This window comes from Nansenia antarctica (assembly GCF_963989245.1).
Source record: "Nansenia antarctica genome assembly, chromosome: 4".
NCBI lineage: Eukaryota > Metazoa > Chordata > Actinopteri > Argentiniformes > Microstomatidae > Nansenia > Nansenia antarctica.
Genome location: NC_137689.1, coordinates 27,940,669 through 27,953,040, shown reverse-complemented (window position 1 = coordinate 27,953,040; position 12,372 = coordinate 27,940,669). Strand labels below are relative to the sequence as shown.

Sequence of the window (12,372 nt, the reverse complement as noted above, 5' to 3'; positions counted from 1 at the left end):
CTAATCAGTGGACACAACCGCCCCCCCCCCCTCCACAAAGAATCCATGACGAGAGTTATCAATCAGCTCGGAATCAATCAACCAATCTCTTCTTACAGATCTGATACAGGATAAGGCATATATACAGAGTGATAAACATGTTGTAATAAACAACATTATTCACATGAATGAAATATTGTGTGAGGAAACCAGAAAAGCAGGAGAAGAACATCGCCGGTTATCTTAGGCCACAAGAAGGTATGACGAACACCACAACGTATCAGATACACAGAGAAAGATCAATCAAGAGATGCAATCATCTTTTTCTTTTTTTTTAAGAATGGAAAAAAGCATGATCTATATTTCTACAATCAACAAGTCTTTGTCTTAGTGTATAAAAGTCTTGAACCTCGATACCCACAGTAAATAAGAACATATATAACATGATATTGACCCAAGAAAAAGAAGAAAAAAACCAATAAGGTTCAAAGAAAGACAAAAGACATGGCATCATGAAGAGAGTCTTTCTGTTGTTCTCCATCTCAGGCCAGTTGCCCGTGTGACCGAAGCGCAGTGGAGTCACTACACACAGCTCTGCTGCTTACATCTGGTCTCGGAGTTTGGCCAGCCTTTGAGACAGTTCGTCCTAAGGAAGAAAGAAAGAAAGAAAGAAAGAGAGAGAGAGAGAGAGAGCAGGTGTCAAGACATCTCTAAAACCAAAGCCGTGTTGATGACAGTGACAGGGATGGGGGGTTGTACGCACCTGCTCTGTGGACGCTACGCTGGTCCCCACTGATCCTGTCTGGCCTTGAGGCAGCTCCATGTTCAGGTCCAACCTGACACAAACACAACAGGAAAGACAGACACGCACAAGAGTACAGGGCGTCACATATCCGTCTTTTCATCCTGACTAGATACTATCAGTAGTTCAGAGGAGACCACCACTCTTACCCTGCTTCGTCCGCCAGCTCATGCATCAGTGAGTCCACTTGATTCTGAAACACACGTTTCACACACTTGACGTTTCGTTTATTTCTTTGTGAAGACGCTACACATCGATGACAATGCACGTAATATAATATTGATATATATATAAGTCTATGGTACTTCCATTTATTGACGGTGGCTAGTGACTTGGTGTGAGCCCCGGTGTTTACCTGTGGGGTGGTCAGGGTGGTGGTGCTGCTCATGGTGTCCTCCATCTGAGCCGTCTGCACGTCCAGCGTCTCAAACTGATGCTCAAACTTGTCCATGAGGCCGGAGATCTGGAGACACCACGACACACAGTTAGGCCTCTCAGGTTGGGAGGCACCTTGTAACACACACGCACACGCACGCACACACACACGCACGCACCCACACGCACGCACACGCACACACAGGCATACACACCACACGCACACACACACACACACACACACACACACACACACACACACACACAAACACAAACACACACACACATTACCTTCTCCAGGTTCATACTCTTCAGTACAGCGTCCATGCCTTTCACCACACCAGCCATGGATTTTGTGACCTGTAGAATGAACCACCATTACTCAGATAGAATGCTACCCACAACAAGAGCCCTGGGACTAGCTACATATTTCACTTTTAAACAAATGCCAAACAAAACCCCTTTATAGCAAAGTTTAACAAACCATACAACTCTATTCACAACAACTACTTCTAACAATTCCAACTGAAAATGAAAAAAAACAATACATTGTTATGAATTGTGCAGAAAGACTGTAAAATGTAACCACGTTTTCTGCAGAACTCTTGTGTTTCTGTGTCATTTTCTTTATTATTCCAAAAGAAAATGGCACTGACACTTTTGGGAGCAAAAAAATAATTTGGATGATTTGTTATGTGTAGAAACTCACAGAGACACCCAATCTGCTGGCAGTTTGCCTCTGCAAAATGAAAATGTTTTTTTATTGTCTGCAACCAGTGTGGGAAGGAAGGCTCCTAAGAATCTGTTTTAAGGACACCACACACCATGTCAGTGCTCTCCTTCATGATGAATAATCCCATCCCATATGTCCTTTATAGAAGTGGACAACATCTCATCATTCTCACTGGAAGTCACTTGCGCTCCATATTTGTGATTTGCTGGCTTTGTTCCGACTGGACTCAACAACCCCCAAGTCCCATTTACTGGAGCCTGAGATGAGGCTGTTGAGGATGTTGAGGATGTTGAGGTGGTGCTTGGTGAGGATGTTGATGTGGTGCTTGGTGAGGATGTTGATGTGGTGCTTGGTGAGGATGTTGATGTGGTGCTTGGTGAGGATGTTGATGTGGTGCTTGGTGAGGATGTTGATGCTTGGTGAGGATGTTGATGCTTGGTGAGGATGTTGATGTGGTGCTTGGTGAGGATGTTGATGCTTGGTGAGGATGTTGATGTGGTGCTTGGTGAGGATGTTGATGCTTGGTGAGGATGTTGATGCTTGGTGAGGATGTTGATGCTTGGTGAGGATGTTGATGCTTGGTGAGGATGTTGATGCTTGGTGAGGATGTTGATGTGGTGCTTGGTGAGGATGTTGATGCTTGGTGAGGATGTTGATGTGGTGCTTGGTGAGGATGTTGATGCTTGGTGAGGATGTTGATGCTTGGTGAGGATGTTGATGTGGTGCTTGGTGAGGATGTTGATGCTTGGTGAGGATGTTGAGGTGGTGCTTGGTGAGGATGTTGATGCTTGGTGAGGATGTTCATGCGGTGTTTTGTAAGGCTGGATGGTCCTCCACGGTTTGTCGTGGAAGAACCCTTTTAAATTCCATGTAGAACCCATTTCATAGAGGGTTCAAGATGGAACCCAAAAAAGGTTCTCCCACAGGAACAGCCTAAGAACCCCAAAGGTTCTGTACAAGTTGTACAATAAGTGAATGTAGCCAATAGTAATTCCGTTTGCAATGTGATTTGGTCATACTGCTACCGATTTGGTAACAGATTGACCAGTTTTAAACAGTTATTAATTCATACACAAAATCGACATCAGTAAAAACACTATGGGCCAGTTTCACAGACAGGGCTTAAGCCTAATCCTGGACTAAAACGCATCTTCAATGGAGATTTTACATTGAAAGTGTGATTTAGTCCAGGACTAAGCTTAAGCCTTGTCTGTGAAACCGGCCCTATAAGTATTTGGTAGGTCTACATAATATACTTCTTCTTTTGTTAACTTTCATTATCCTCGCTCATCATGAGGCAGAAGAAAAATAGTTATATACTGTATATATATTTATATATATATATGTTGTTTTAAGTTATATTTACAGTATGTGGGGTTTTGGTAACAGAATGGGCTAAGTTATTTTGGGCTAAGTTATTTTTTCTGAGTGGGGCAGTCCCATATATACTCATATTTTTCTTTCTATTGATACAGTAGACATTTTTGACAGGAGGGATGGGTGAGAGAGAGAGAAGGGATGACATGCAGGATATGTCCATGGAATCCTGCGGTTACATGGTTGACGCTTAACCCACTAGACCACCTAAGCTCCCCGGTTGAATCTAATCTAAGTAGTTGACCAGGGACCTATACTTGAATATTAATGAGGTTTCATGTTTTTCTAAAAGAAAATTCTGGTAGATGTTTTCTTTCTTTTTTTTAATACTTTTTTCCCCCCCACATGTTATGGACAACAAACATCAACAGCAGAAAGAAAAAGAAAACATACATACATACACAAGGTCATGGGGTCAGCAAATACAGCATATAAACATACAATCAAGCGACCTTGAGTGCTATGAAAGGCGCCTTATAAAATAAATAAATAAATAAATGTATTATTATTAATCAGTACAAAGAATCACCATCTTCATTGGCTAAATAATAGCACCATTTTTCCCATCGTTTTTCCCCCAACTCTTTCTGAAGCCTTAAAGAGAAGGTCATTGTTCCATTAAATGCAAATGCTCAACTGTTTTAACAAAGAGACCGACAGTAGGACTGCTTTTCTGAAGCCAACATTTTGTGATGGCCTTTTTACCTGCCACCAGTAACATTTTTAGGAGGTAGGTATCATTTTTACTTAGTCCATCAGGGATTCCAAGATAAAAAGATGTAAAAGACATACTAATGCTAAACCCCAGGGTTCTTGAAATTATCTTTGCAACTTCCGTCCAAAAAGTCTGGATAGGAGGACAAGACCAGAAAACATGTCCGTGATCAACCATGGTCTCTCCACATTCCCTCCAGCAACCAAGCTCAGTACCAGTTTGTTTAGACTTCTGTTTAGGAGTGATAAAAAAGCTAATTAAGTTTTTCCAACAAAAGTCTCTACAGGTTAGGGAGTTGGTGGAGGATGACTGTACATCCCATGCATTCAACCACTGTCCTCTGTTATTTCCAAGTCCAGGTCCTTTTCCCATTGCTGTCTCACATAGTCTGTCGTGACCTTATTCAATGACATAATGCCCTGATACAACCTACTTATGAGGCCTTTAGTGTTTCCTGAATTATAAGCCTCAATAAAAATATGAACAACCATGGGTGGATCTCGTGGATTAGAACCTTTTATCTCTTTACAAAAGTAATCACAGAGCTGTAAATACCTGAAAAAGTCTGTCCTATATCCAACCCATATGTTTGACATAAATCATCAAAACATGCAAGCTCCCGTTGCTTAACTATCTTGCATAAGGAGGTGATACCTAAACAGGCCCATCGCCTATATCTACCATCTTGTGATGCCGGCATAAAATCAGGATCATATGCCGGCCATATAAGCAGTTTGATCTCTTTTTGGAGTTGGAAACGTTTAACCACTTCTACCCAGACCTTAAGTGATAAGTTCACCCATTGGCTCGTTGTCTGCAATAGTTCTTTTTCCCTGCCGGCACAGCCAAGCAACGCCTGCACGGGTGCATCTATTAGTGACAACTCTATAGTCTTCCACCTGGCTTCGTATGAAAGATTACACCAATATACAAGGGGTCTCAATTGTGCTGACAAATAATAATCCCTTAAAGATGGGAGGGCCATGCCCCCACTCCCCCGCGGCAGCAGAAGAGTGGAAAATCTCTTTTTATCTTTTTATCCCAAATGAATCGTGAAATATGTTTGTTCCATTCTCTAAATTGTTTCAGAGGGACTTCTACTGGAAGTGATATGAAAAGATACAGTAACCTAGGGAGAATATTCATTTTGACTGTCCTGATTCTGCCGCCAAAGTCAAGAGGGAGCAGGGCCCACCCACGAAGATCACTATATATCTTTTTACTAATAGAATTATAGTTAATATCAAAAAGCTGTGACAGATCTTTGGGTAAGTTTACACCCAAGTATCTGATATGTGACAAGTCCCAACAAAGATTATACTTTGCAGAGAGTTCCAGTGAGGGGGTATAATTGAATGTCATGACCTGAGTTTTATGCACGTTGAGCCTATACCCCGAATACACCCCATACGTGTCCAACATATTCATCAACAGGGGCAGCCCCGAACCTGGATCCTTGATTGTGACTAGCACATCATCCGCGTATAGACCGAAATCTTGTACTCCATATCCCCTATAGGTATACCCTTCAGTCCCGTCTCCTGTCGTATTGCCTGAGCCAGAGGTTCAATGAATAAGCTAAAGAGACTGGGACTGGCCGGACAGCCCTGCCTACAGCCCCGTTGCAAAGTTATAGAGTTAGAAAGACTACCATTGACCTTTATCCTTGCAGTAGGAGAAGAGTACCCACCGTCCCACCGTACTGAATCAAAAGCTTTTTCAGCGTCCAAACTAAGAATAACGGCACTAACTTTTTCCTTATTAATCTTCTCAATCACATGCAGAGCTCTCCTTATATTATCCTGGGCTTGCCTGTTCTTTATTAATCCTGTTTGATCTTCATCTATTAACAGAGGCATTGCTGTTTCCATCCTCTTCGTTAAAATGGTAGCATAAAGTTTGTAATCTCCGTTTAAAACACTGATGGGCCTATATCCTTTACAATCTTATCCTTCCCTTCCTTAGGTATAACTGATATGAAGGCCTCCCTCCAAGAAGGGGGCGGGGAGCCTCCCTTTAGAACATGGTTAAAGCATGTCTCTAACAAGGGGAGTAGGTGTTCTCTCATAGACTTGTACCACTCTGGGGGGAACCCATCTGTGCCAGGTGACTTATTAGTGTTCAGACTTGAGATAGCTTTATCTATTTCCTCTTTTGTTATTGGTGACAAATTGGTTTAGAATTAATTTCTTTTCCAATAGACGGGAGGTCTAAATTATTCAGAAATTCAACTATTGTTTGTCTATCAGCCTGATCCGACTGGGAATAGATTTATAATAAGTAATGCTTTTTGTATAACTTCCAGACTACTGGTAACCTTATTCGTAACAGGGTGTCTGATCTTATGAATAGTGTTTTCTGCCTGTTGTTTTTTAAGCCGCCAAGCCAGCAATTTTGCTGCTTTGGGCCCTGCCTCATAATATCTTTGTTTCATAAACCGTATGTTTTTCTCTACTTCCTCACTAAGTATTTTATCGATCTCCTGCTTGACAGCCCTAATCTGGTGTATTGTAGAGCGCTCTTTGTTAACCACATGCGTTTGTTCCAGGTCTCTCAATTTATCCTGCAGGTCTGATAATCTTTTAGTTTTTAACTTTTTCAACATAGCCATCCTGGCTATTATCTTCCCCCTGAGGACTGCTTTGGCTGCATCCCACAATATACCAGGGTTCACATTCCCATTATCGTTGTCCTGTAAGTATGTCCCTAGATCTGTCTCCATGGAGGTTCTAAAGGTGGGATCATTTAACATACCCGTATTTAGCCGCCACAGTGTCTTCCTCTGTCTACCATCTAAATGTAAAGTTAGATAGACCCCAGAGTGATCTGAAAGGTCCCTCTGACCTATTCTACAGTCAGTCAACCTGTGCAGATCCCTATTATACATAAAGACATAGTCTAGTCTTGAATAAGCTGTGTGTCGTGCAGAGTAATAAGTGTATCCTGGGGTGGACCCATGTTTAGAACGCCATACATCAGCTAATCCCAGGTCGTTAAGTACCTTGTTTATCCGTTTTTCAGTAGAAGACCGCTTTCTTTCCTTATTAGTCGTGTCTAACAAGGGGTTAAGAAGTATATTAAAGTCTCCGGCACAGATAAGGGTCCCGCGAGTCTCTGATACGATCAAATCAAATACCTTTCTAATAAATGATAAATCACTACTCGGGGGGGCGTAAACATTAAACAATGTCACCTCTTTCTCGTCTATTTTCCCCTTTATCATAACAAACCTGCCCTCCCTATCATTTAGTTCCGATATGAGTTCAAACCGAACTGAATTTGACGGCCCTTTTTCCCCATTTTTATATGATGAAAAAAAAGTGTTCCTAAACCCCATTTTCTTTAGTTTTTCGTGTTCAGTGACAGAAAGGTGAGTTTCCTGCCAAAACGCTATATTTACTCTCTCCCTTTTTATTTCGGCTATCATCTTACTTCTTTTGATTGGACTATTTAAGCCATTTAAATTCAATGAAAGTATGTTATAATGTTGATAATGCATTACGTTGTGTCAAACCTTGCTCTGTCACATCCCTGACCTCGAAAAATGAACAATGAAATAAAATACACAAAAATAGGACTGAAAAATGAACAATGAAATACACAAAAATAGTACTGAAAAATGAACAATGAACAATGAAATACACAAAAATAGTACTGAACACTAAACTTGACTTCCAAAGGAAAAGGTGACATACCCTCCGAGTCCTCTGGGATGCCGTAGATCCTGATGTTGTTGCGTCTAGACCTCCCTTCCAAGTCAGACACTTTATCTTGCAACGCCCGCTGATTACCAAGTAACTGGGTGAGGGCATCCTTGACACCGATGTCCCACCGCTCCATGTCAGCCACACCGTCCTCCATCTGCCCCACGCGCTCCTCCGCCCCCTTCACTCGGTCCATCACGTCTTGGATTTGCTGGTTCACTCCCGTCGTGAGTTCATCCATTTGTTTCTTAATGTTCTCTCGGAAATCCGTGAGGAATTCGGAAAAGTCCTTTTTCAATTCAACTTGCCAAGTTGCCATACCCGCATTCACGACTTCTCTCACCACTTTACGAATCGAGTCCAGCGTTTCGTTATCTCTCGAGCCTCCCTCTTGTCTCGTCGGGGTAACGTTAGCTCTGTTGCTAGCTGCTCCGTCTTTCTCAATTCCTCTCTCAGAGGTCTTTCGTAGCCCAGTACCCTTTCTCTTATGTTTGTCCCCCTCCATCATTACGTTGATATATATCAATTCGAGTGCGTAAAATATCTTGAATTAGGGGTAATTTAAGGCTGACATCGGAGCTCTGTTATTAGTAGGGGTGCAACGGTTCAGTTGGCCCACGGTTCGGTACGGTTCGGTATTTTGGGTCACGGTTTTCGGTACGGTTCGGTTCAGAAACAAATGCTACTATTTATTTACAAACTGTTACTTTACTTTATTTTGCTTATACATAATATGGAACTTTAACATACACATGTATATGTTATGTATATAATGTATATATAATTGTATATAAACAAAAAACACTTTCAAATGTCCAAAAATAAATAAACACTTTCTAAAGTAAAAGTGCACTTTAGCCTTGACAGCTGGTAGCCCGTATACAAACAGGAGGAAAACAAATTCACACTACAAAAGTAACACTTTCCACATAGCGTTCCAACATGTCATGTGTTGTATTCCAACGAGTTGCGACATCGTGGATTAATTTGTGTTTTGGTAAGTCTAACATATCTTGTTTAATTGTCAGAATATGGTGGGCTGTGGTGCTTTTGTGGAAGAAAGTGACTGCATGTCTGATCTTACCCAGGAGGCGGGACACCGGGGTTATTGCCACTGCCTTCTTGGCGGCGAGATTTACGACGTGCGCAAAGCAGCCGATCTGTGGCCCCAGTCCACCAGCTTCATGGATCGCATTTACGATATTTGCTGCGTTGTCTGTTGTTACGGGAATTGTTATGTTTGGCCTCTCCAACTTCCACTCAGTCACTGCATTTGTTAGTTCCTCTGCCAGGTGCGCGCTGGTATGGCTTTCGTATAGTGGACGAGTTTGCAGTACTGCGCTCTTCATCTCCCAATCCGGTGACATGTAGTGGACCGTGACAGTGAGGTAACTCTCCGTTGCCCGGGAGGTCCAACCCTCCGTAGTCAGTGCAAAGCTCTGTGTTTTTGCCAAATCGTCTTCAATGCCTCTGCGCGTTGTTTGGTAAATACCGGGGATTATTTTGGTGCTGAATGATGTACGGGAGGGGACACTGTAACGGGGCTCGAGAGTTTTTTATCAGATTTCGAAAACCCAAATCTCCAACCACCGAAAAGGGCTGCAAATCCTTTGCAATGAACATCCCCACTGCATTGGTTATTTTTTTGTGTTTCTCTGAAGTGGTAGTGTACGTCTGTCCGAACGCATCAGAGAGAGACTGCTGTCTGCTCACTGACGCTACCTTACTGGCTTTCCTGCTCCCAGTCAGTGTTATCGTTGAGTGGTAGCGGCGAATATGCTGGTTCATGTTAGAGGTGCAACCATTTGCATATGGCACACGCTTTAAGCAGAGCTTGCAGACAGTAATATTTCTGTCCACTGTTTCCCCCCCCTTATTGTCGTATTCAACGGGAAAAGCGAAATGACCCCACACCGCAGACTTGTAGGAATCCGGGGCTTCCTCAAACTGTTGCGGCGCTCTCAGAGCTAATTTACGAATGCAGCCAAATCGCAGCATAAACCGAAAACCGTCACGGTTCACTAGTGAATTGAGCCGTGGAACGCAAACCGTACCGTCCGTAAAAAAAACGAGAACCGTTGCACCCCTAGTTATTAGGCTGCCATCTCTGTTCGCGCACCAGTAGATGTTTTCTTACATGTCTTTCCATAATGTTTGATGTCAAAGCCTTTACTCATCCCTATTTATATGATGGAAGATGGTTGAGAAATGTACGTCCCAAAAATACAGACTCTCCGGCTGTCATTTGACATCCAATTTGATATGCTCTGATGAATTTCACATTTTCATCCTCATAGATCCTTTTACACAGAACATCCCATAATGGCAATTGTTGTCATAGTAACCCTACCGTCTTTCATAGATATTGCACCTCACACTCTACATTGATCCAAAAAACCAAAACAAATTGGCCTCTTCGATTCAGTATCAAAAGTTTCAAAACAGACACCACTTTGAGAGGAATTAGTGTCTGTCTCGATGGTCAACATCTAAAATACTGTCTGTGTACATTGTGTGCACTGACACAATCATGAATGCGAGTGTTGCTGTGTGGGTTCTTCCAGGGCATAGATGTATGTATAGATGTATGTATAGATGTATGTACGACACCTTGTTCATTGTGACTGCTGTTTGGACCCTGGCTCCCACAGCATCGACTCGAGCGCTCATTCTCAGGTAGTTGACTGACTGGTTCTTCTGCCTGATGGCGTTTTCTGCATGGATCCTAGCCACTTCCATATTTCCTTTTTGTATCGCCTGATGTAAGGAATAAGGTCGGTTAGAATTCCTACAACATAATCCTGACAAATATGTTTGTGTGTGCGTGTGTGTGTGTGTGTGTGGGGGGGGGGGGGTTAGGGTGCTTGACTAAAGTAGTACCCAAACCATATAGTGCTTATATAATATATACATCATTTTGTAATACCGGGTACTCACTTTCTTGACTTTAAGTTTCTCTGTCTTTTCCTCTTTGTCACATTTTTTAGAGCTTCGCTGCAGCTCTTTGGCTGCAAACTTGAGATTGAATAGATGTTCTGTTGGGATGGATTATTAAGGACTTTCAAAGAATTCAAGGACACAACTTCACTCCATCGAAAAAAATCTCTACCCCATACCTGTATCATACCTGTATCCTGCCCCAGTAGAACAAACCTATAGGTATAGTTAGGATACAAGTCCATACCTGTATCCTACCTATAGGTTTGTTCTTGGAAGGGCAGGATACAGGTATGATACAGGTATGACACAGAGACAGGCAGAGACTTCCTTCTTACTTTTATACGAGTCAGACTAGGTGCCACTGCAGGACAACAACAACAACAACAAGAATGTGAATAACCAGGAAATGCCCGCAGCGATCCCATTCATGATGACTCTACAGGAGGGGCAACACAAGTTGTCTGTGGTTGAATACTAGTGTATTGCACTTCTGCTGTTACAGGAGTTACCATGTTCGACAACAGACACGTCGTCATCAGCAGACTACCTGTAGTTTTGTCCAAGCAATCCAAGTATTATCTTTTGGAATCGAAACATAGAAAACACCGATTTATTTTTTTTTAAACACTGACGCTATTTAGCGAATCAGCTAGCCAGCTAACGTTACCGTAAACAGGCCTGCCAATGTCTCTCTTCACAGTGGCGTTTTTCATCATATTTTGAAAGGATACTCTCAATGCTCGACATGTTGTTGTTGCTCCAAGTCCTCGTTAGTCCCTGAATGAGTAGATAATAAACTTTATTCTTAAATTACCTTTTTTTCTCTCGACTACAGCTCGGTTTGGTTCCCTTTACACTTGACACTTCCGGCTACACTACCCCGATAGATTGACGTTATGTCACGTGGTCAGAGGAGCGTTCTATTTGACGTCACTCACGGGGAAAAGAAGCGATCTTTTGTTTACAGTGATGTCTGAGTGTGTGTGGACTGGGCTGTGCTAACACCACATCTTAGACACTCATACATGTGACAGACTCTCCCTCCCTCTCTCTGTCCCTCCTGGCCATAATAGGGTTAGCGGGGATACAGTGAGGTGAGGCCGGGCCTGGGGTTGCCGTGCCGGGGGGACGTGGGCGGTGAGCGGGCATGATTGATGATTAGGTTTGCGTCTCTGGATCACGGCAGCGAGGGAGAGGATGACTCACCCTCTGTCTGATATGATATTCACCCTCTTTGCTGTAGCTCAGCCAGACCCCCCCCCCCCCCTGCCCTGTATGTCTGCTCACTCACCCCCGACATGATTCCAAGCCCATTCACCTCTCCTGGAGTGATATCCTCCGGATCAACTCCACAATCATCGAGTCCTGCGATTCTATTTGGATTTTCACCTTAGTGGAGGAGGATGAAACTTGTCACCCGACAGGCATTTCTCTCTTGCACAACATTGAATTGCAACCACCACGTCCTCTGTCTGTGTAAGGGTCATGTATGTGTACATGAGTGACAGCCCCATATTGAGTCCTTTGCACCAGTGCATCGACGCTCATCTGTTTATGAGTTGAGATCATGACTCATGAACTTGGATCATCCAAAACCTCTTTATACTTATCATAGACGGCTATAATATGCATATACTGTTGCATAGCTGCAACGTTTGCAGGAAAAATGCTATACGAATAAAAGTTATTATTATTATTATTATTTATATATTTTGTTATTATAGACAATCTCTGGCTAGATAGATAG

At 42.7% G+C, this 12,372-nt stretch overlaps 1 protein-coding gene across 1 annotated transcript; it reads right to left on the bottom strand.

The window, feature by feature from the left end:
* Nucleotides 1-269: 269 nt before the first annotated feature.
* Nucleotides 270-11,980, bottom strand: chmp1b (charged multivesicular body protein 1B). The gene is made up of 9 exons (XM_080528425.1): nucleotides 11,917-11,980; nucleotides 11,357-11,402; nucleotides 10,623-10,720; nucleotides 10,296-10,442; nucleotides 1,448-1,516; nucleotides 1,137-1,244; nucleotides 931-974; nucleotides 743-815; nucleotides 270-625 (listed from the first exon to the last, which is right to left on the bottom strand). The coding sequence occupies exons 1-9, from the start codon at nucleotides 11,923-11,925 to the stop codon at nucleotides 581-583; spliced, it is 639 nt and encodes a 212-aa protein (XP_080384551.1). The 5' UTR covers nucleotides 11,926-11,980; the 3' UTR covers nucleotides 270-580.
* Between the last annotated feature and the right edge of the window lie 392 nt (nucleotides 11,981-12,372).